This window comes from Kogia breviceps, chromosome 19 (genome assembly GCF_026419965.1).
Source record: "Kogia breviceps isolate mKogBre1 chromosome 19, mKogBre1 haplotype 1, whole genome shotgun sequence".
Taxonomy (NCBI): Eukaryota; Metazoa; Chordata; class Mammalia; order Artiodactyla; family Physeteridae; genus Kogia; species Kogia breviceps.
In genome coordinates this window covers 1,048,005-1,069,662 of record NC_081328.1, presented here as the reverse complement: position 1 = coordinate 1,069,662, position 21,658 = coordinate 1,048,005, and the positions used below count along the sequence as shown (strand labels likewise).

At 66.3% G+C, this 21,658-nt stretch overlaps 2 protein-coding genes across 14 annotated transcripts in view; one reads left to right on the top strand and one right to left on the bottom strand.

Moving 5' to 3' along the window:
• Window positions 1–1,487: 1,487 nt before the first annotated feature.
• On the top strand, window positions 1,488–17,205 carry SREBF1 (sterol regulatory element binding transcription factor 1). 8 transcript variants are annotated; one of them, XM_067021918.1, is made up of 21 exons: window positions 4,872–5,592; window positions 5,729–5,801; window positions 6,005–6,112; window positions 9,460–9,876; window positions 10,201–10,388; window positions 10,468–10,584; window positions 10,668–10,889; window positions 11,552–11,666; window positions 11,843–12,063; window positions 12,277–12,478; window positions 12,599–12,777; window positions 13,037–13,298; window positions 13,379–13,545; window positions 13,698–13,866; window positions 14,306–14,414; window positions 14,671–14,783; window positions 14,899–15,031; window positions 15,178–15,343; window positions 15,727–15,927; window positions 16,035–16,146; window positions 16,474–17,205. In XM_067021918.1, the coding sequence occupies exons 4-21, from the start codon at window positions 9,462–9,464 to the stop codon at window positions 16,701–16,703; spliced, it is 3,321 nt and encodes a 1,106-aa protein (XP_066878019.1). In that variant the 5' UTR covers window positions 4,872–5,592; window positions 5,729–5,801; window positions 6,005–6,112; window positions 9,460–9,461; the 3' UTR covers window positions 16,704–17,205. The 8 variants fall into 8 exon arrangements, 7 of the variants coding, with proteins under 7 accessions (XP_066878021.1, XP_066878018.1, XP_066878019.1 ...); XM_067021916.1 differs by lacking the exons at window positions 4,872–5,592; window positions 5,729–5,801; window positions 6,005–6,112 and adding exons at window positions 8,025–8,122; window positions 8,554–8,724 and having other exon boundaries at window positions 11,609–11,666; XM_067021915.1 differs by lacking the exons at window positions 4,872–5,592; window positions 5,729–5,801; window positions 6,005–6,112 and adding exons at window positions 8,025–8,122; window positions 8,554–8,724.
• A 548-nt stretch (window positions 17,206–17,753) lies between these two features.
• Window positions 17,754–21,658, bottom strand: part of RAI1 (retinoic acid induced 1) — a 106,855-nt gene continuing 102,950 nt past the window's right edge. For all 6 annotated transcript variants that reach the window (XM_067021911.1, XM_059048865.2, XM_059048866.2 and 3 more), the window contains 2 exons: window positions 19,530–19,579; window positions 17,754–19,196 (listed from right to left, as the gene is read on the bottom strand). In XM_067021911.1, the coding sequence (XP_066878012.1) occupies window positions 19,182–19,196; window positions 19,530–19,579 (65 nt within the window). In that variant the 3' untranslated portion in view covers window positions 17,754–19,181. The remainder of the gene's footprint in view (window positions 19,197–19,529; window positions 19,580–21,658) is intronic.

Here is a 21,658-nt window from a genome sequence, read left to right as displayed (position 1 = left end):
CCAGGCCTTTGATAAGTCTCCTTGGCTGCCCCTACCAAGGGTGCCTCTCTGCTTGCATACCCCCAGGGACAGGGAGCTCACTGCTTTCCCACTTTCAGTACCTGATAATAGTTCTGGTTTATCTCAATCCACCTCATTAGACCCCTCCCTTGCCACCTAGCTCTGCCCCCAATCCATAGGACCCAGGGGCCAGGGGCCAGCCCTCTCACCAGCCTAGCTGCCTCCTCTGACCTGGCCCCAGCCTGTCATGATCCAGGGCAAGGTGGCCCAGGTCTAAAGCACAGTCTGCTCCTTCATCCCAGCTGCTCCTAGGGACCGACACCGAGATGTGAGTCTCTCCCTAGGAGCAGCTGGATGGGAGATGGGAGTCAGACGACCTTGGGGCCCAGCCCTGTTGCTGCCCCAAGTAGCTGTGTGACCTTGTGCAGGTTAGGTGCTGAACTCTGTGGGTCTGCCTGTCCTCCTGGGTGCGGAGGCCAACCCTTCTGTCATTCCCACGGCTGCATCTGGGAGAAAACCAGATTAAGTCAGGGTGGCAAATTCCAGCCTCTTCCAAGCTCTTCGGGGGGCCCATCTGATCTGGACGCTGAGGAGGGTCAGGCTCATCTCACAGGCCCAGCCAGCCATGGTCACTAACGTCCGGGCCAGCCTATGCGGAGCCATCATCAAGCCCCATTACAGCCGAGTTAAATGAGGCACAGAGTGGTGCCTGCTGCCTGGCCCGAGGCCACACAGCAGGTCTTGGACGGGTCTGTCTCCTAAAGACCCAACTCGCGGAAGGAACGAGGTTTGTCGGGTCACCTCCCTCCCCAAGTCCAGAGACCTCTGGGACGGACCCAGTCCGGGGCTTCCACTCGGCCCCCTTGCTTGGTGCTGGAGAGGCCAGGGCCTGCCGAAGTCCCGCAGCAGTCGTTACTTGGGTGGAGGGGCCGGCCGGGTAGATGTGCAGGCCAGACCCGAGCCCGCCCCGCGCTCTCCAGGTGGGGCGGGACCGCCCACCGGGGGCGGGGCTCCCGCAAGGCTCCTCCCCGCCCCCGCCCGCCCCGCAGAGCCGCCGCCGAGGAGCCCAGTTGCCGAGGAACTTTTCGCGGGCGCCGAGCCCCAGTGAGGCCAGGGCGTGACGCGAACTCGCAGAGCGGGGCGGGGCGCGGCGCTGGCGCTGGCTCCGTGCAGGGCGCGCGGGGTGCCCCGCGTCTCTGCGCCGAGCGCTGCGGGCCTCACTGTCCTGTCCGCGCGGAGCCTCCCGCGCCCGCCCTGGCTGCTCAGGCCGCTCCGGGTCCTTGGAGGCTCGGCGCTGGGCACGTGCGCCTCTGGGCGTCCCGGTCCGCCCCCCGCGGCCAGTGAGTCCTCAGCCCCTAGGCGGCCGCTGCGAGAGCCTGGGACTTGGGCACCGCCGAGGCCCCGCCCCCGCTCCGGCCTTGACGTCAGCGGGAGGTTATTCTCGGTCATTCCCTCCGGCCCGAGAGTTCAGCTCGGCGCAGGAGCTCTTGCGCAGGCGCGTGAGCGTCCTCCAGCCCCTGCCCCCCAGGGTCCGGTTTTCCTAGCCGGCGCCGGCCATGGGTTCGGCACACATTTACTGAGCATCTACTAGGCCCCGTCCTAGGCACCAGGGGTTCACAGACAGACCTGGGCTCCCCTTTTATTGGAAGCACAAAAATCGCCAAGGAAACCCACAAACGGATATTTAGTTACACCTTGTGGTCGAGCCGGGGCAGGGCGACAGCTTCCGGTAGAGCGGTGGGGTGAGACCTGGAAGTCAGCCCCAGGACCCGCTGGGAAGGATGTCTTCGCCGCAGAGGGCACGGCGAGGAGGTGGAGATTCACAGGTGAGGCTGGGCAGGTTGGCAGAACGAGGACCCTTGTCGGCCGGGAAAGGAGAGAGCAGCTGCGCCGGCTCGCTTACACCTGTGGAAGCACCGCTCTGATTGTTGTACAGAGAAGGGCTTGGGGGTGACGCTGAAGCAGGGGCCAGCTAGGAGGCTGTTGCCCACTGTGCAGACAGCAAATCCCAGCCGCCCTGAGTTGCCTCCGAGGTTGCTATGTTGCACTTGCTTGATGGGGAAACAGGCCAAGAGCACAGGACCCAAACCTCCCACAACCTGGATAGACACGTCCATGGAGCCTGTGGCCACTCTGGGGTTAGCAAAACGGACACCCACTCCTGCCCTACTGCATCCTTGCAGATGAACCCAGTTGGCAGGGCCCAAGAGTCGCCAGGTCCCCTGAGAGGAACGAGGGTTGAGAGGAGGGCCAGGCAGTCCTCGAGGTCGGGATGGGGAGCTGGACTGGATCCCAGAGGCAGTGGGGAGTCTTGGGCGTGGTGTTGGGGCAGGGCAATGCCATGCTTGGGTGCTGTGCCGGAAGTTCCCTCTGGCTGTTGGGGTGGATGATCACAGCAGAGTAGAGAAGACTCATTCAGCACTTATTGTATGCCAGGCGCTGTGCTGACCACTGAGTCCTCCCAGCAGCCCCAAATGAGGGCCTTGAGGCACAGAGAGGTTAAGTGACTTGTCCCAGGTCACACAGCCAGAGCATGGCAGAGCCAGAATTCACACCCAAGCTGTGGGCTCCAGAGCCCAAGCTCTTAACCGCTGGGCTCCTAAAAGTGTGTGCATGTGTACGTGGGGCTGGGCAGTAGAGCAGGGGACCCAGTAGGCTACTCCACATGGAGGTATGCTGGGGGTCTGGGAGGGGTCATAGGTCACACAGCCACCTCCCCATCCCAGGCAAGAGCCTTTGACTCATGAGACTGAGGACTGGCCTTGAGCCCCACCCGGCCCGGGCATCTGCCTCGACCAGACTCTCTGTCGTGTGACCAGTTCTCGGGGTGACACTTTCACCAGGAGTTGCAGGTTCTGTGCTGAAGGCACTGCCCCCGCCACAGTACACCATGACTCCCGGTGAGTCCGTCTCCTCCCGGCCTGTTTTTCTTGTTCTTGCTTTGGGGTCCTCTGTGGCCATGGGCAGGGGGCACGTGGGAGCTGTCCCGCGCGAGTGGTAGTTCCGGGGCCGTCCTCACCTCCCTGCTGGTTAATTCACCAGGTCTCGAACGTGAGCTTGGTGCAGAAGAGGCGAGCGGAGATGGCCGCTTTGGGGCCCGCGCACCTCCCGCGGGTGGGCCTGGGGCTCTGGCGCACAGCTGGCGGTCACCTCTGCCTGGGCTCCCCAAGTTCACTCTGTCTTTGCGCCCCAGGCGTCTGCCTTCCGGCATCTTGCCCACCGCTCTGCCCCGTACCTGAATCAACTGCACGGGCCGGGCCTCCTGGGGCCCAGGCCAGCCTGGTGGAGAGGACACGTGGGGGCCACCCTGCCCCCAGGCCTCTCCCCGCGGTCTCTCATGCCCAGTTGTCTGCCTGGCCCCACCAAGCACGGACCCTCCTTAGGAAACAAGCTCACGGTGTTACAGCCCCGCTCCTGGCCCCGGCACGCTCCGCTTCAGCTCCCTGACCACCGTGGCTCCCCAGTGCCCCGAGATAAAGTCCCCTCGTCCCAGCATGGCGTTCGAGACGTGTACGGTGGGTCAAGCCTGCCCTCCGTGACGATCCCCGTCCCTCCACGTCCCACCCCTCAGGCCCTCCCCGCGCCACTGACATGTTCCGCCTGGGAGAGGCCTCTCCCACCAGACGCGACCCGCTCTCCGTCCCTCTTCCTGCCTTTGGTACCCGGCCTGCTGACCGGACGCAGAGGGCGCCCCCCAGCGTGGCCGTCTGCTGCCCTCTCGGCTGCAGCGGCTCCCCTGGAAAGCGGGCGGTGGGGCTGTAGAGGGGGGTGGTTCCAGCCCTCGCGCCTCTGAGGGGCGCGGACAGAAGCGTGCCGCGGGCTACCTCTTGCCCGATGGTCACCTCACTGGACACGAACATCCTGAGTGACCTGGTCAGCCCCAGGCAGGGTCACCACCAGGCAGAGGCCTGGGATCCGGACTTTGCCCGGCTGATAAGCTCAGGCCGGGTGAGAATGACTGCGCCGGCCAGAGGAGGCGTCTCTGTCTTTGTGTCTCGCCAGCCACAGGCCCTGTGCATGTGCCCTTTGACCCCGGCACCTGACGGAGGCTGCACATCTGCACGTGTGTTAGGAGAGGGGCGGGCCTGAGAAATGCCACGGTCGCCTCTTCACCCAGTGGATAGACAAGGAGCAGGCGCCTCCACTGCCCTGCAGCCGCCCAGCCTGTCTGGCAGCCGAGGGGTGAGGAGCCTCAGGAAGGCCAGGCCCGGCCGCGGGGCAGGCTTCCCAGGCCAAGAACCTGTTGACGACCCTTTCTAGCGGGTGGGGGAGGGCCAGAGCGCAGCAGGTGCTTCTGAGTCTCCGGCCGCCGTAGTTGATGGTTTGCTGTGCAGAAGAGCTCAAGGCAGCCTTGGGGGTGCAAAGTAAAGCACTTTTGCAGTCACACCGTTGTGGGGACTGAGGAGAGCAACCGGAAGTAGGTAAAACGATGAAACCCAGGGCTGGTGGTGCTCCGAGGAAATGGGAAGCATTGCAGGCGAGAGCGTAAAGGGGTTTATCTTTCCAGAAAGCAGCCTGGCAGCTCCGAAGCAGCATGCTGCCTTTGAAACAACACACCCACTTCAGGTTTAAGACAGCTGCAGTGAAACAACCCCGAAGGGGGAGATAGAATGAATGTCAAGGAGTGGATGGCACTATTTAGACTGGGAGGCTGCTCAGCAGGACGGGACCGGTCCCTACGTTGCCGGTGCGTCAGCACCGTGGGTTGTGTCCCAGCTGCTGGAAGGAGCCTCTACCCCAGGGCAGGAGGTTGGAATTGGTGCTGGCCAGGTTGTCCAGTGGCCGTGCTCAGGGTCACTTGGTCCCTGTAACTGGGAGCGGCGTGTGGAGGGGCACTGAGGAGGGAAGAGTGCGAGGACGTGACCTCAGCAGGCTTTGAGAGAGCAAGAGGAGTTTGCAGGTGGACACAGGACAGTGGGAAGGGCCTTCGTGGCAGAGGGGACGGGCTGGGCGAGCACACAGCCTTCTGACAGCAGACAAGGAGAGTGAGGCTCACGGGACTCAGTCGTCGGCCAGGGACCAGCAGGGGTGGGGCGGGCAGTGCACACGCCCCTCGAGCGGGTGCTCTGTGCTCAGCCCCGTGCTGAGTGATCGCGTCACAGCTGGCTGAGGCCTTGACCCTGCCCTGGGGGCTCCTCTCAGGGCCGTTAGGAAGGCCGAGGAGCGAGGAGCGAGGTGGTGCTGGGGCTGCACCCCGCACTTTCGCGCTGCCCGCCCTCCGCGTCCCACTCTGCACACCCGTCCTGACCCGCGGTGAGTGGTGGCAGCGAGGTGGGACAGAGCCAGGCTGGCCGTGGGGCTCACACCTGCCCCTGGCAGGCTGGGCTGAGGGCTGTGGGCTTGGGGGTTGGCAGGCCTGGGTTTGCGTCCCAGATGGTCCACTTGGCAGCCAGGGGACCTGGGGCCCGTGGCTTCCCTCTGAGCCTTAGTGACCTCGTCCCTCTAGAGGGCTCACGCCCAGCTTCCCCTGGGGCTCCAGCCCCGGGCCCATCCCACTCCAGGAAGAGCCGGCACCCACTTGCACCCCCAGGCAGCACTGCGCACACAAAGGGCAGCCTGTGCCCCTGCTGCACACTCGCCGGCTATGGACATGTGAGGCTCCTCAGAGAGCAGCAGGGTGGGTGGCAGGCAGGGTGCAGCCCCCTCCCCACCACTGCCCTGCGCCCTCCATCGAGTGGGTGGAGCTGGGACAGGGCTGCTGCTTTGCACCACTTGCCATTCTTCACAGCCGTGCAGACTCTGTGACCTGCTTGCAAATCCCTTTCCTGCCCGTTCCCTGAGAAATGGTCTCCTTGGTGCAGGTGAGAGGCGAACGTGGGTTGGAACTCCAGCTCTCGACTGTCTCCCTGACCCCCACCCCCACCCCCACGGCTCCCTCTGCTCCAGCCACACCGGCCTCCTCGCTGTCTTGATGCCCCCTCCTCGGAGAGGCCTGCCCTGACTGTCGCCGATTTTTCATGGTGCTCATCACCACCTGCACCCCTGTTCCTCCCTGTATTTGCAGACCGTTGGTCCACAAATGGAACAGAAGCTCCACGAGGGACGTCTTCGTGCTGTGTTCCAGCACCCTAGTGCCTGGCACGCTTAGTAGACACTTAGGAAAGGGCAGTAGGTATTGCCACGGAAGCAGATCTGGGCTTCGTGGGCCAGGCCGTGTAGGGGAGGTGGTGAGCTCCCTGTCCCAGGAAGCATGCAAGCAGGGTCTCTTCAGGGCCTGCAAGGCCTCATGCAGTTTGGATGGGCTGGAGGCTCCTGTGACGGTCAGAGCTGGGCTCCTGTAGGTTCGTGGTGCGGGGCCCCTCCAGGATTTGCACCACGGCCTCACCGAATAAACACGCAGGAGAATAAAGGGCTGCCCCACATCTGCCTTCAGAGGGAGGTTTGAAGGGAAGCCAGGGAGGGGGGAGGAGGTTTCAGGTTTCCTGTTGGGTCCTGATAGGATCAGGGCAGGCTAGGAGGAAGGAGAGGAAAAGGAGTCAGGCTTGGGGGCCGGCAGGTGGGCCCACTGAGGCCGAGCCCGGAGCCTCCCGTCTCCCCGGCAGAGCCACGTGGGCCTTGAGTCTTCCCTCACGTGGGAAGCTGAGTGCTCAGCTCACCCAAGGAGGGGCCACACTGTGGGATCCTGGGCCAGCAGCCTTTCAGACCCGCTGCAGGGGACCTCCCTTGCCTCCTGGAATCCCCTACTCCGAGGCCAGGAGTGAAGGCTCAGAGAAGGGGAGTGAGAAGGGACAGGTCGGAAGGATGGGTCAGGAGCTGGGAGGGCTTGACCCCTCGGGGCTCTCGGCCCCGGCCCTTCTCGGGCAAGTGTCTGCGGCAAGTGTCTGCGTGTGGGCCTTGGAATTCAGGCCTCAGTGTCTTCCAGCCTCAAGGTACTGAGGTGAGGGAGGAGCCTTCCCAACAGCAGTGTCTTGTTTGTTTTTCGGGGGTGAGGGAGGGTGTGAGCAGCCGCCGGCTGAGGAGAGACACGGAGGTGAGGAGGCTAGAGAAGTCTGTTGCCCTTGGCACCCCTGGAAAGGCCATGGAAGGACCCGGACAAAGGAGGATGGGTGGGTGGGTGAGGGGGCGTTACCTCAGCTAGCCTCCTGGAGAGGGAGGGCCATCCGGGCGGGGGGTTCTCCAGTCCCCCAACACTCTCCGAGGCTGCAGGAGACCAGGAGAGGGTACCGGGGTGGGCCCGGCCACAGCTGGAGGCTGGCCTGAGCCCGGGGTCTCCTTGGCTACAAAAGCCCGAGTTCACAACCTGGCCTGCTGGCCAGGCTATGTTCATGTGTGTGTGTGGAACTCTGACCTTACACAGAAGGGGAGATAGGCCCAGGTACCCCTCCAAAGACCCCCAGAGCCTGTCACCCTACGACTTCCTCACCTTCTGTCCCAGGGATTGGGCTGCCTCTTGGACTCCCCGGCCCTACAGTGAATAAGTGAGTGAATCAGGCTTCACCCAGAGACTGCTGGCCGGGCGGGGGAGGGGGTGAGACCTTCACCGATCCCCCATCCCAGACCCAGGCCCCTCTGCAAAGGGATGCCTGTGTGGGGCGTCAGCTCTGGTTGTTACTGGCTGGGCACTTAGGGGTAGCGGTTTCCCTTCCTCAGTTTCCCGACAGTGACCTGTTGTCAGGGGTCCATGCGATTGGGTGCGGCAGAGACTTGGATGCGGAGTTGGGGCACCCTTGGCCGGCCCCACGCCCGCTCCGCCGCGCTCTCGGAGGTGGTGGGAGCAGGGGGACGTGACCTCCAGTAACCCCTGCGGACGTCGGCGCCGAGCGGGTTGACGGCCGGCGTCCGCGAGTAACCCCGGCCCCATCCGGCCCTGCGGGGCTCAAGCCGAGCCGCGCACCGCGGGGGTGGGGCGGGGCCCCAGGAGGCGGTGGCGCGGCCGCTGATTGGCCGCGCGCGCTCACCCCATGCCCTGCCCGTGGCCCCTGGAGGGCGTGGCCATTCGGCGGGGCGGGGCCGTTCGGCGGGGGCGGGGCCAGCGGGGGCGGAACCGGCGGCGCTCTCGGCTGCTTTAAAGCGCGGCCGGCCACGCAGGTGAAGTCAGCGCGCGGACACCGGCAGGCCAGCTGCCTGACGCCCCGAGGGGCGGCGGGCGCAGGCCTCGGAGCCATGGACTGCACGTTCGAAGGTATTTTTTGGAGGACCCCACCTCTTTATTACAGTTTCCATCTGCATCGCGGGGTCCTCATCCCCGGTGCCCTGAGGGGAGGTGTACCCGCTCCCGGCTCTCAGGGGAGCTGGCGGACCCCTCCCCAACCTCAGTAGTCATCCCCACCCCCACGTCTGGCGTGAGAGGGTAGCCTTCCCACATCCTCTGCTCCTCAGGGAGGAGGGCCGGTTGTCCTTCTGTGTCCTGGGGCTCCTATTTTGGAGGGCTTTTTGAGCTTGCTAGAGAGTGGGCCCCCTGGGTTCAGCCAGTTTTTCTTTTTGGGCCTCAGTTTCTCCATCTGTCAAAGGGGCTCATGAAGCCTGGGGAGCGAGCAGGTCCTGCAGGTGAAAGCACTCTATGCTCCATGACCTGTGCAAACCTGGAGGGCCCACCACGCGTTTCTGTTTGAGGACCCAGGAGGCTGAGCTTGGCACCCCCATCTCGCTCTCTTGGAGGCCGTAAGGAGGTCCCCTGCAGTCACTTTCCTGCCTGGCACCTGTCAGTGGGAGGGACTCAGGCGACGTTGACTCTCCCCTCCGTGTGGCCATCCTGCCACAAAGGGTCTCATCTGTCTTGTGCAGGTGAGGAAACTGAGGCCCAATGAGAGGAAGCCCTAGCTGGAAGCCCAGGCTGGGGACCTGGGGTACACCTCGGGCTCCCAGGATTTGCACATGGATCCTGCAGAGCACTTTGACCCAGTGGGTGGCTCCCCCAGTGGGTTAGAGGGCCCTAGGCTGACCCAGCCAGGCTGCTGGTCGCCAGCTGGGGAAGAGGGCCTGTGGCCAGGCTGGGGCCGCGGCAGGCAGTGTGTCCAGTCTGTATGAGGAGGAAAGAGGACAGACGGCGTTTGCTTTTGTCGAGGGGAAACTGAAGCCTGAATAGCCGGTCCCGAGGCTTCTTGGCTGCAGACGGGGTCTGGGCTTGTGCCCAGAACACACAGGGACACTCTGGTTGGCGCACGCTTGGCCAGCAGCCGGCTCTGCCCCAGGCCTCGGTCTGTCCCACGGAGCACTGGGTTGGCGAAGGCGGCTCTGAAGCCGGGAGCTGTGGGCCCAGGCCTCAGTCCTGCCCTCGCCTCGTCCTGGGGCAGGTCGGTGGGTCTCAGGGGGCGCTGGGCTCGTCCAGCGTTGCAAGGCCGTTTGGCGCACCTGGCAGAGCTCCAGATGTCACAGGTGTCTGTGAGTGGGGGCTCCTGGGGGTGGCGCTCTGTTTCCATGGCGTTGGCCCCACAGGTACACTGTTGGGTGGGGGTGGAGCATGCAAATCCGTGACACCTGCCCTGCTGTTGCTCACACAGCTTCTCCTCCTTACCGCAGACATGCTTCAGCTCATCAACGACCAAGACAGCGACTTCCCGGGCCTGTTCGACCCGCCCTACGCTGGGGGCGGAGCAGGGGGCACAGACCCCACCCATCCAGATGCCAGCACCCCAGGCAGCCTGTCCCCACCTCCTTCCATGATGAGCTCCGCACTTGAAGGCTTCCTGGGGGGGACCAAGGTGACAAGCCCACCCTTGTCCGCTCCCCAGCCCGCACCCACCCCCCTGAAGATGTACCCTTCCGTGCCTGCCTTCTCCGCGGGCCCTGCTATCAAGGAGGAACCAGCACCCCTGACCACCCTCCAGCCGCTGCCGGGGGCTCTCCTGCCCCAGTGCCTTCCGGCCCCAGCCCCGTCGCAGTTCAGCTCTGCCCCTGTGTTGGGCTATCCCAGCCCTCCTGGAGGCTTCTCCACAGGTAAGGGGGGCGTGTGGAGGGAGGGGCACAGCAGGAGCACCAGGAGAGGGGTCTGCTGTGGTCTCAGTGGAGGAATTTGCAGGCTCTAGAAATCGGGTCCCTGCTGCGCTGCTGGGGAAGCGCCGCTTCCCAGCCTTCCAGCGTCCACAGGCTGGGAAGCTAGCAGGCTTGCATCAGAGCCCCAGGCAGGGACTGTCCCGGTAGTAACCTGAGGCCGTGAGGGTGACGACTCATTCAGGGTCACAGGGTGATAAGTACCTGCGGGGCAGGTTGGAAGTGGGTTAGGGCAGCCTGTGGCCGCAGTTCCAGCCTTTCTCTCTGCAGGGACCCCCCCGGGGAGCACCGCGCAGTCGCTGCCTGGCCCGCCACTGGCTGCCCTGCCAGGGGTCCCGCCCGTGTCCTTGCACAACCAGGTCCAGAGTGCGGCTCCCCAGCAGCTGTTGACGGCCGCAGCCACCCCGACGGTGGCCCCTGGAACAACCGCTGTGACCTCACAGGTCCAGCAGGTCCCGGTGAGGGGGTCTGGCCCGGCCTCGGGGAGGGGGTGGCCCCAGCCCCACAGCCCACAGCTGAGCCCCCTCCCGTCCTTAGGTCCTGCTGCAGCCCCACTTCATCAAGGCAGACTCGCTGCTCCTGGCGACTGTGAAAACAGACGTGGGAGCCCCCGTGAAGGCGGCAGGCATGGCTGCGCAGGCAGCGCCCTTGCAGGTGGGCGGCTTGGGCGCGGGGGGGCGGGGCTGGGGGGGTTGTACGCATGCGTGTCCACCTGCTAACCGTGCCTGGCCCTGCAGACCCTGGTGAGTGGCGGAGCCATCCTGGCGGCTGTGCCGCTGGTAGTGGACGCTGACAAGCTGCCCATCAACCGCCTGGCAGCCGGTGGCAGGGCCCCGGGCTCGGCCCAGAGCCGAGGTGAGAAGCGCACGGCCCACAACGCCATTGAGAAACGCTACCGCTCTTCCATCAATGACAAGATCGTCGAGCTCAAGGACCTGGTGGTGGGCACAGAGGCCAAGGTGCGGGCAGAGGCCCCGACGGGGTGGCCCTGGGGAAGGAGGCACCTGGGGGGAAGAGGAGGCACCCGGGGGGAAGAGGAGGATGGGGCTGAACCGGGGCTTCAGACTCCTTGGGCCTGGCGGCTCTGTTCAGCTGAGCTCCGTGGAGGCCCTGTGCAGTGCGGGCTCTTCTCGGTGCAGGGGATTCAGCAGTGGACAGATAGACAGAAACCCCGCTGTCGAGCAGCTGACGTTCTGGCGGGGTGCCGGGGTGCCGACAGACGGCGCAGATCCGTGTGGGGGTCTGCCGGGTGGCGTGAGTGCCGTGCCGGAAGGAAAACGGGGCGGGAAGAGGCACGGTGGGAGCTGCAGATCTGAACCCGGTGGTCAGGGGAGGCCTCGCAAAGGTGGTGCCGCACGGGAAAAGAGGCCTGGAGGAGGCGAGGGGGCAAGGCGTGAAGGTGGAATGATGGTGACAGCGATTAGCCATAAGCTGCTGTTTGCATCTTACTCGGGAGGGAGGTTCTCCTAGGGAGCAACGTTCCGTTCCGTGTAGAAGGAACAGCAGGCGGAAAGGTCCTGAGGCGACTGTGTAGCAGAGCAGTCCCGCCCCTTGTGCTTAGCTGCCCACTTGTCTGGCCTGACCGGCCACCTGTGCTCTATCTCCCTCCTACCACCTGCAGCTGAATAAGTCTGCTGTCTTGCGCAAGGCCATCGACTACATCCGCTTCCTTCAGCAGGGCAACCAGAGACTCAAGCAGGAGAACCTGAGTCTGCGCACTGCTGCCCACAAAAGCAGTGAGTCCTGGCTCCCCTCCACGCCCGCTCTCACTTCATGCTCTGACCCTGTGAGGGCCCTTCACCCCCTCTTTGGGCTTCCCCTGGCCCTCAGCTCTCCCAGGTCCTCGGCTCCGATTTGGGGCGAGGTGGGGTGTGTAGCCCTCACCCCAGCCCTGCTCCTCTGTGGCCCACAGAATCTCTGAAGGACCTGGTGTCAGCCTGCGGTAGTGGAGGCCGCGCAGACGTGCCCATGGAGGGGGAGAAGCCAGAGGCGGTGGACACCCTGAGCCCGCCACCCTCAGACGCCGGCTCGCCCTTGCAGAGCAGCCCGCTGTCCCTTGGCAGCAGGGGCAGTAGCAGTGGTGCCAGTGGCAGTGACTCGGAGCCTGACAGCCCAGTCTTTGAGGACAGCCAGGTTGGGCCGCGTGTCGTTGCCCCCTCCCTGTCATCCAGTGACACCCTCTGACTCCCGGGACCGGGGCATGTCCTACCTCCCGTTTTAGAGACAGGGAGCTGGGCGGGGGTCCCCCAGTAAGGCTGGGGGCAGAGTTGATCCCTCCTCCTCTGAGCTGAGCTCTCTGGGCTGTGCTTGTTTGCCCCGTTCTCACTGCCCCCCCCTCGCCCCCAGGTGAAGCCAGAGCAGCTGCCGCCCCCCCACAGCCGGGGCATGCTGGACCGCTCCCGCCTGGCCCTGTGTGTGCTTGTCTTTCTCTGTCTCTCCTGCAACCCCTTGGCCTCCCTGCTGGGCAGCCGGGGTCCTGCTGGCCCCTCCGATGCCACCAGCGTCTACCACAGTCCTGGGCGCAGCATGCTGCTTGCTGAGGGCGGAGGTAGGACAGGCCGGCCCGGCCAGTGCGAGGGGGGACGCCTGGGGACGTAGATCCCGGGCCGGTGGGCTCGGGGCTCTGGACTTCCTGGGTGCCGTGTCCCCAGCCTCTGCCTGCCCCCAGATGGCCTTGGCTGGGCCCCGTGGCTGCTGCCCCCACTGGTCTGGCTGGTGAACGGGCTGCTGGTGCTGTTCTCCCTGGTGCTGCTCTTTGTCTACGGAGAGCCGGTCACGCGGCCGCACTCAGGCCCCGCCGTGCACTTCTGGAGGCACCGCAAGCAGGCTGACCTGGACCTGGCCCGGGTAAGCGGCCGGACCCCGGGGCTGTGGAGGGCGGGCAGGGCTGGGAAGGCACCGGGCGCCCCGTGAATCTCCCCTGTTCTCCCCACTCCTGTCTACCCCTCAGACCCCCACGGAGCCCCCGGGGCCCAGCCGGCACTGCTGGGGTTGGTGAGGTCACGGCGGAAGCCCGAGATGGAGGGCTCTCCGGGGCTAGAAGGGCGGCACGTGCTGGGGGGTGCTCTGACCTCACCTCTCTCACCTGGAAAACCCTCACCCACAGGGAGACTTTGCTCAGGCCTCCCAGCAGCTGTGGCTGGCCCTGCGGGCCCTGGGCCGGCCCCGGCCCACCTCCCACCCGGACCTGGCCTGCAGCCTGCTCTGGAGCCTTATCCGCCACCTGCTGCAGCATCTCTGGGTGGGCCGCTGGCTGGCAGGCCGGGCGGGGGGCCTGTGGAGGGATGGTGCCCTGCAGGTGGACGCCCGCACCAGTGCCCGCGACGCGGCCCTTGTCTACCACAAGCTGCACCAGCTGCACACCATGGGTACGGCGGGCGAGGGCCGGGCCCGAGGGGGTCCCGCCACCTCTGTGCCACGCCCGGCGTCACGCCCTCCCATTTTCCAGGGAAGTACTCGGGCGGGCACCTGGCCGCCACCAACCTGGCACTGAGTGCCCTGAACCTGGCCGAGTGCGCGGGGGAGGCCGTGTCCGTGGCCACGCTGGCTGAGATCTATGTGGCCGCCGCGCTCAGGGTCAAGACCAGTCTCCCCCGGGCCTTGCATTTCCTGACAGTGAGTAGGTGGTGGGCTTGGCTGGGGACGGGGCTGAGGTCTCGCTGGGCCGAGGGCTGCCCGGGAGCAGCAGCTGGCTATGGGGTGGGCTCCAGGCCCTCTGGGGTCTCGGCCCAGGGTCTGGTGGGACAGCCTGCGCCTCTCCCCCGCAGCGCTTCTTCCTGAGTAGCGCCCGCCAGGCCGCCCTGGCACAGAGCGGCTCGGTGCCTCTTGCCATGCGCTGGCTCTGCCACCCTACGGGCCACCGTTTCTTCGTGGACGGGGACTGGGCCGTGTGCGGCGCTCCGCGGGACAGCCTGTACAGCACGGCCGGGAACCCAGGTGCCTTCTCCCCCTGCGCCTGTCCCCGTCCCCGGCCGGCCCGTGTCCCCGGCATCTCGCCGTCCCTGCCCACGCTCGTCTGCCGCCCCGCCGTCCGTTGTTGCCACGGGGGCTGCAGGAGCAGGGGGGCCAGGCCGGTGCTGTCTCGCCTGGGGCTCTTCAGAGGCAAACGGGAAGAGGGATTGGGGCAGGTGGTTGCTCTGGGAGGCGCTCCCAGGCAGCACCGCTGTGCTGGGAGGGGGTCGGCGAGGGCGTGTGCCCAGCGGAGGTTGTCCTGTCCCCGGGGGTGGGGGGGTGGCAGAGTATTTATCCCCCCGCTTTCATCCGCCTCAGAGCCAAGCCCCCCCAAGCCCAGGGACGAGTCCCAGGTGCAGGGAAGCGCCTGCACACGGAGAGGCGGGGCACTTCCCCCACCCCACTCGCCCCGTCCTCCCCACAGTGGACCCCCTGGCCCACGTGACTCAGCTGTTCCGTGAACATCTCTTGGAGCGAGCACTGCAGTGCCTGGCCCAGCCCAGCCCCGGCCCCGGATCGGCCGATGGGGACAGGTGAGTGTCCCTGCGCGCCTCAGCAGGCCGGGTCCCCCACCCCTGCCATCGGAGCTTGGGAAAGGCTACGTCCAGGGACCCGTGTCGGTGGCCGGAGCCGGGTCACCGTGGCCTCGGTTTCCCCACCAGCCCGGCAGGGGACGGCCGCACTTTGAGGAGCCAGGGAGCCGGGCTGTGCCGTGGGGGCAGGTGAGGAGGGCCAGCCGTTTCGGGACCCCTGCCGCCTGTCCCGACAGCCAGTCCTCTCCTGCCACAGGGAATTCTCCGACGCCCTCGGGTACCTGCAGCTGCTGAACAGCTGTTCCGACGTGGCCGGGGCTCCTGCCTGCAGCTTTTCCATCGGCTCCAGCGTGGCTGCCACCGCCACCGGTGAGCCCCCAGGCCTGCCCGCCCCGTGACGCCCTCGGGCCCAGCGCCACAGCAGCTCGGCCTTGGGTGCGGTGCGGCCGAGTTTCAGGCACCCCTCCGGCCCTGCTTCCTGCAGGCACAGACCCGGTGGCCAAGTGGTGGGCCTCGCTGACGGCTGTGGTGGCCCACTGGCTCCGGCGGGATGAGGCGGCGGCCGAGCGGCTGTACCCAGTGGTGGAGCGCCTGCCCCGCGCCCTGCAGGAGTCCGAGTGAGCCCCGGCCCGGCCCCGAGCTGTGTCCTGTGCGGTTGGGGTCCCGCCGTTTCTTCCCCATGAAGCCAGCACCAGGGCAGGGGAAGCCCGGCGAGGGCCTGAGGCCTGCTCTGACCGTCGCACCTCTGCCTTGGCCTCAACAGGAGACCCCTGCCCAGGGCGGCTCTGCACACCTTCAAGGCCGCCCGGGCCCTGCTGGGCCATGGGAAGGCGGAGTCTGGCCCGGCCAGCCTGGCCGTGTGTGAGAAGGCCAGTGGGTACCTTCAGGACAGCCTGGCCGCTACACCAGCTGGCAGCTCCATCGACAAGGTGAGGGCTGGGGCCAGGGGCCTGGCGGATCTCGGGGGCCTTGGCCTTTCCACTCCCCGGACGGTCCCCCTTGGGCTGCAGAAGACTGCGGGGTCAGCCCAACAGTACAGGACTGGGGGCTAAGGTTTGGGCCCAGGGGAGAGTGGCTGCCCCCCTCTGGCCTCAGTGTCCCCACCCCCGGAGGACGGCTGGGGTGAGCGGTGTGGCAGGGCCTGGAGAGCGGGCGGCCCCGCGGTGCATTGCTGTTGCATTGCACGTGTGAGGCGGGTGCAGTGCCTCGGCAGTGCAGCCCGGAGCCGGCCCCCGGCACCACGGGCCCCCACTCTTCCCTCCCAGAGCCAGAGCCCCCTGACCCCTGCCCCCTGCCCTGCCCACCACCCCAGGTCATGCAGCTGCTCCTGTGTGACCTGCTCCTTGTGGCGCGCACCAGCCTGTGGCAGCGGCAGAAGCCGCCGGCACCCTCCCAGGCCTCACCGGGCCCGGGCAGTGGGGCCCAGGCCTCTGCCCTTGAGCTCCGTGGCTTCCAGAGGGACCTGAGTGGCCTGAGGCGTCTGGCGCAGAGTTTCCGGCCTGCCATGCGGAGGGTGAGTGCCCACGGGGCCCCGCGGCTCGCAAAGGGGGACATACATATGTGAGGTGTCGGGAGGGGGCGGGGGCCTGGCTGGAACCTCTCCTGGCCCCTCCTGCCCAGGTGTTCCTTCATGAAGCCACTGCCCGGCTGATGGCAGGGGCCAGCCCGGCGCGGACACACCAGCTCCTGGACCGCAGCCTGAGGAGGAGGGCCGGCCCCTGCGGCAAAGGAGGTGAGAAGGACAGCTGGCCCAGGTGGAGGCTGCAGAGGGAGGCTCTGTGTAACAGGGACCGAGGGACTTGGTGGTGGCTCCCTGATGGGAGGCCTAACCTGAGAGTCAGTGGGCACGACTGTCCTTTGTGGGGCACGCGACTGTGTACTGGGTCTGTGCTCCAAGGGCAGGCATGGAAGGGGCGAGCCTCCGGCTCGTAGGAGACCCAGGGGGGGCGGGTGCTGGCTAGCCTGGGGCGGGGCCGGTTTTCTCGGGGGGCGGGGCCGGGATCCGAGCTCCACCCCCGGCGCGGCCCCGCCCCTGACGTGCCACTGTGCGTGTGTGCAGGCACGGCGGCGGAGCTGGAGCCGCGGCCCACGAGGCGGGAGCACGCGGAGGCGTTGCTCCTGGCTTCCTGCTACCTGCCGCCCGGCTTCCTGGCGGCGCCTGGGCAGCGAGTGGGTATGCTGGCCGAGGCGGCACGCACGCTCGAGAAGCTCGGCGACCGCCGGCTGCTGCATGACTGCCAGCAGATGCTCATGCGCCTGGGTGGCGGGACCACCGTAACCTCCAGCTAGACCCCCGCTGGCGGCCCAGCCCCAGCGCCCCTGTTTCTGTCTCGACGGCCGAGGGCAGCGCCGGAGACCCGGGGCCCAAGGCTCGCCCACGGAGTGCACGGTCTCTGGGGGGCTGGAGACCTTCGGGGACTTTCGTACTTGACCTTGGGGCCTCCCCAGCCCGCTCCAGCACTCGATGAGCGGCGGCCAGGATGGTGCTGGCCCCTGGTGGCCGGCAGGGGGATTGCCGGGGCCTGGCCGCCGCGGGGGGTCAACTGTTACAAGGGCCGCCAATCCTGGGCTTTCCCTCTCCGTCCAGAGGGAAGAGGCGTGCGTTTCACTGAGCCGAAGGGCCCTGCCCTCGGCGCCTCCCTCCCATCTGGGGAGACCTGTGCGTAGTGTAGATCGTGGTGCGCCAGCCTCCTGGCCTCTGAGGTTCCAAGTGTTACTTTGCCTTTTGCAAACTTTATTTTCATAGGTTGAGAAGTTTTATACAGAGAATAAAAAATGAACTTATTTATAATCTGGGCTTTGCTCCTTTGGTGGGGGGGTGTGCTAACCAGCGGGGATTCTTTGGGCCATCTGTCCCCCCAGCACCCAGGCAAATGCTTCCCATCCCTACCTGCACTTCGGTTTGGGAGGCCCGGCTTTATTCCCTACAGCTGACCTGGGTCCTACTGATCACGGGGCCGCACGTTTGGGCTATATCATCTAACCCTTAGGGTCCTCATGGTCTCAGCTGTGCCTTCTTGCCTCCTCTCCCAGCTGCTGACCCCTTCAGGTCCCGGGATGACATGGGAGGACAGCTCCATGTCTTTGGGGCTCTGTTGTGACAGCAGGAGCTACAACCTGGGTCTCCCTGTGTGTCAGCCCCACCTGCCTGACCCCTGGTCCCCTCGCCGGAGGTCACGTGGGTGTGGCTGGGCAGCAAGGGCTTCTTTCCTGTACCTGCAGTAAGGTCCCCAGAGCCCTCCCCTCCCCTCCCCTCCCCTCCCCTCCATTCCAACCTCTCCCCCAGAGCCTGGCCCCTCTCCCAGCAGAATCTGGTCAGAATCCACGGGCTGCAGAATTCCAAAACAATCGTTGTATCTTTATTGACTTTTTTTTTTTCTGAATGCAATGACTGTTTTTTTTTACTCTTAAGGAAAATAAACATCTTTTAGAAACAGCTCGATACACACAATCTTCAGTGTGAAGCAATATACTAATAAGAACACTAGTCGTCTTAACATTTACAGTCTTCATATATATTATATATATGTATATGTATACATATATATACACTATATAACGAGGCCGGATATAATACACACGTTCACCGTTTTACAGTCATATGTACAGGAAGTTTCTAGGGCGGCCCCGGGCTGGGGCTGCATCAGGCCTATCGAAGCGTGGACAGAGCTGAGGACACGGACGGACAGGCGGACGAACTGGCGGGCACTGGCCCGGGCGGTGGTGGCTGCTTGGGGAAGGAGGCAGAGCCGGAGCCCCCTTCCCGGCAAGGGCCCCGTGCTGAGGGGCACACGACGCACGGCGGCGACACACGGGAGAAGCGAGCATGTTCCCAACATATATACATTCTATGTGACATATATATAGAGGGGCACACAGGTGTGTACATGGATCTAGCGCTGTCTCCGCTCCCGTGCGAGTGGCGCTGCGGCCCCCGGAGACGGTGGTCGTGCAGAGAGGGTCGGTCATGCGTCTGCCGGGGGTGCGCTCTGGTCGCGACTTTTACTTTTGCGCTCCCAGGCTGGGCTCCGGGGACGGGGCGGACTGGAAGGGGGACGAGCGGAAGCCAGCGGGGGCCAGTCCGGCCCACGCCCGGGGAGCCCGCATCCCCTGAGCACGGGCCCCAGGCCCCCGGCCCTCCCGACCCGCACGAAGGTTTTGGCCAAGACTGGGAGGGAAGGGCGCACAGCCTCCGGCCCCTCCTGCGCCGGACAGGCTTCGGCTCCCCCCGCCCCCAGCCTCGCTCCAGGAGAGACGTCCTGGAGGGGAGCCGGCCTCGGCCTCTTCGGACCCCACCCCACTCCCAGGGTGCCCAGCTGCGTGCCACTACCGACCCACGTGGAATGTGTGCCACGTCGTTCTGAAACTTCCAGGGGGAGAAGCGTATCCCCAGGCTAAAGGCCTCCCACCCACGCCGGAGCCTGGGTGTTCCAAGGAGTCTGGCCGCTCCGCGGGCTCCCCCTCTCCAAGCCTGGCCGGGGGATGGGGGCGAGAAGGCCCTGTGTCGGCCGGTTCCGGGAGCAGACGGATCCGGAACCTGTTTTCTTCCCGACCAGGGACCACTAGCTTCCGCCTGAGGAGGCCAGATCCAAGATCCGGGGTCCGGATCGAGGATCGGCTCTGGACCCGCGCCGGAAGTAGCGCAAAGGCCCGGGGGCTGCGCCGGCAGCTCCTCTCCTCGGCGGCGGCGGCGTTGGCGGCGGGGACGGACGGGCGGGCGGGCGGGCGGGCGGGCGGGATCCGGCGTTTCCTCCGGCCGGGGGTGGATTACAATGGCAGCCTCTGCGGGGAAGAGACGCGCGGCGCGTTACTGACTGCGAGCCACCTGCGGAGCGGTCAACTCCTCCAGACCCGCCCCTCGGCCCCGACCCCGCCCGCGCCTCCAGAGCGAGGCCACACCTGCGGCTTTGCCTGTAGGCCGGTCCCCGCGCCCCGCCCCGCCCCGCCCTGGGCTGGCCCCGCCCCCCGCACGTGCGGTGATGTATAAGTGGCCCGGGGCTTGCCCGTGCCGACCCGCTCCCGCCTGGTCCGCCCGGAGCCGGCCGTCCCGCGCCGGGGGCTCCTCTCCAGCTTGGGCTCCCCCCCGCCCCCCAGGGGAGTTTCACAGACACCCACCTTATGTTTGGGGCATTTCAAGGAAAAGTTCTCTTCGATGAATATGCAACCTGTGAGTAAGAGAAGTTCGTGCGGTCAGAACGGCGTCTTTTCCGGCCGGGAGGAGGGCTCACCGCACCGGACGCCCTCAGCTGCAGGGTTTTTTTTCAAAAAGTAAGTCAGCCTCTGCTTGAAATCCGACCCAATCCGAACTCCGTCAGCCCCGCTGGCCTATCTGTCCTTTACTCTCCTTTCCCTTCCCCCTGGAACCCCCTTATGTCATGAGGAGGCCTCCCCACTCTCCCCCTCGCCCTCCCCCGCTGTGCTTTGCTGGGCCACACTGGTCACTTCCTCGGGGTGGTCCGGGCCCAGCCCCTGGGTAGGCCTTGACACCTAGGGGGTGCTCAGTGAACGTGCGTTGACCAGCTGGGACTGGGCCGTGTGGCCACAGGTATGGACTCCACCCCCAGCCACTGCTCTGAGCCTTGGCCCTCATATCTGTAAAATGGGCGTCCTGCCCACTGCTCCTGCCTGTCTGCTGTGGGCTTGTTCCCGTGGGGGCCTAACCAGGCAGGCTGACCCGAGCACCGGGGCAGGGGGAAGAGGGGAGGAGGGGAGGGAGGTCCCGAATCTTAGCAGGTACCGGAGTGCCCATGGCACTGTCCGCCCTGGGGGCGCAGAGAATGGCCAAGCAGGCCCCACTGCTCTGCCTGCTGCCACCTAGGGAGGCCCTGGCGTTGCCCCTGGAGTCCCCTCGTGTCACCCCCTGGGCCTCTTCTGGGCTCATCCCCTTCCCTCCCCTGCCTACGGGCCACTGTTCTGAACGAACCCCAGACCCACAAACAGCCAAGCCAGTGCTCGCGTCACTGGGGGCGGCCCTGCCGGCAGCACCGGGACAGGGGCAGCTAGAGGCAGCGGGTGGGGAGCAGGGCGGGGTGGCCTCAAGAGCCGGGGTCTCAGACCTGAAAACTGCCCTAGGTCTGAGGCGGCTCACGTTTTCCCCCTCCCTACACCCGAGTAAGCCCGACGCCGTCCTGGGCGGAGCACTGGCCTGAACCCTGGCCTGCTGCACACACGGGGGCCCCGCCCCGCGGGCCCTACAGTCAAGGGCTTGGGGCTCCGGAAGCAAGGAGTGGGGGGGTGGCACTTGCAGAGGCATCCTGCTCCGCCGCCCCCAGCGGCCACTCTGCACGTGGGGAGGGAGGGCCGGTCACCCCTCCCCAGCCCCTCTCCTGGTGTCTGCACTTGGGGAGCCGGGGCCCAGCTGACGAGGTGGCCCAGGGCCTGGTGCTTGCTCTGCTGGCTCCAACGCGGGCTGCCTCACAGAGGGCGCAGGGTCAGGGGGCCCGGGCAGCTCTGGTGCCCCGCAGCCGGAGGGCCCGGCCCAGACCCCTGGAGAGCCCCACGGAGGGCCGCACTTCCAGACCCGGCTCGGGCAGGTGCAAGGTGTTGACCGGGGGCTGGGTGCCTGCCGGGGACTCCTGCCTGCCCAGCTCACTCCCTGGGTTCCCCCCGCGGCCCCCTGCTGCCTGGAGCCGGGTCCCCCTCCCCTCTGGTTGCTAGGCTCATTAGTCCTGCCCCCTTCTCTGGCCTCTGTACCCCCTCTATGCCCCTCCCCCACACCACCCGCTCCAGGCTCTGCCAAACCCTCCACCCCTTAGGCAGATGCCTCAAGTTCAACCCCAAAGGGAGCTGCACGTGTGGGGATTAACCACCCCCGCACCCGGCCCTGCGCAGCCCCTCCGTGAAGGAGAGAGGGGGCTGCCCAGCTGAGCCTGCTGGAGCGGGGAGGCCATGCAGAGCGGAGAGGAGCTGGCCCAGCTGGGGCCACAGCTCGTCTGGGTCCACCAGCCTCAGCTGAGCTGCCAGCTGACTACGGCCACCTGGGTGAGCTCAGCCTGGCAGGCGGCAGGGCCCGCTGGCCCCCACACACCCTCCTGAGACGTGCTGGAGACTGGGCATGGAAGGTCCGGTGGCTAATACACCAGTGGCACAGCCTGCCCTGCCTCGGGCCTGCTCCCTGGCCTGGGGACGCTGGCCGCCTCCCTCTCCCCCCTCCTCCCAGCATGGCCCTGCTTCCTGTGCTCGCAAAGCCTGTGAGGCGCAGGCTCCATCTGCACCTGCAGCCCCTCTCTTAGGAACGTGGGGCT

Bases quoted from the DNA above. Each gene is read 5' to 3' on its own strand.
- SREBF1 (XM_067021915.1), top strand. The intron at 12,479-12,598 runs GTAGGACAGGCC...GCCTGCCCCCAG, and splicing joins GCTGCTTGCTGAGGGCGGAG to ATGGCCTTGGCTGGGCCCCG. The intron at 16,147-16,473 runs GTGAGAAGGACA...GCGTGTGTGCAG, and splicing joins CGGCCCCTGCGGCAAAGGAG to GCACGGCGGCGGAGCTGGAG.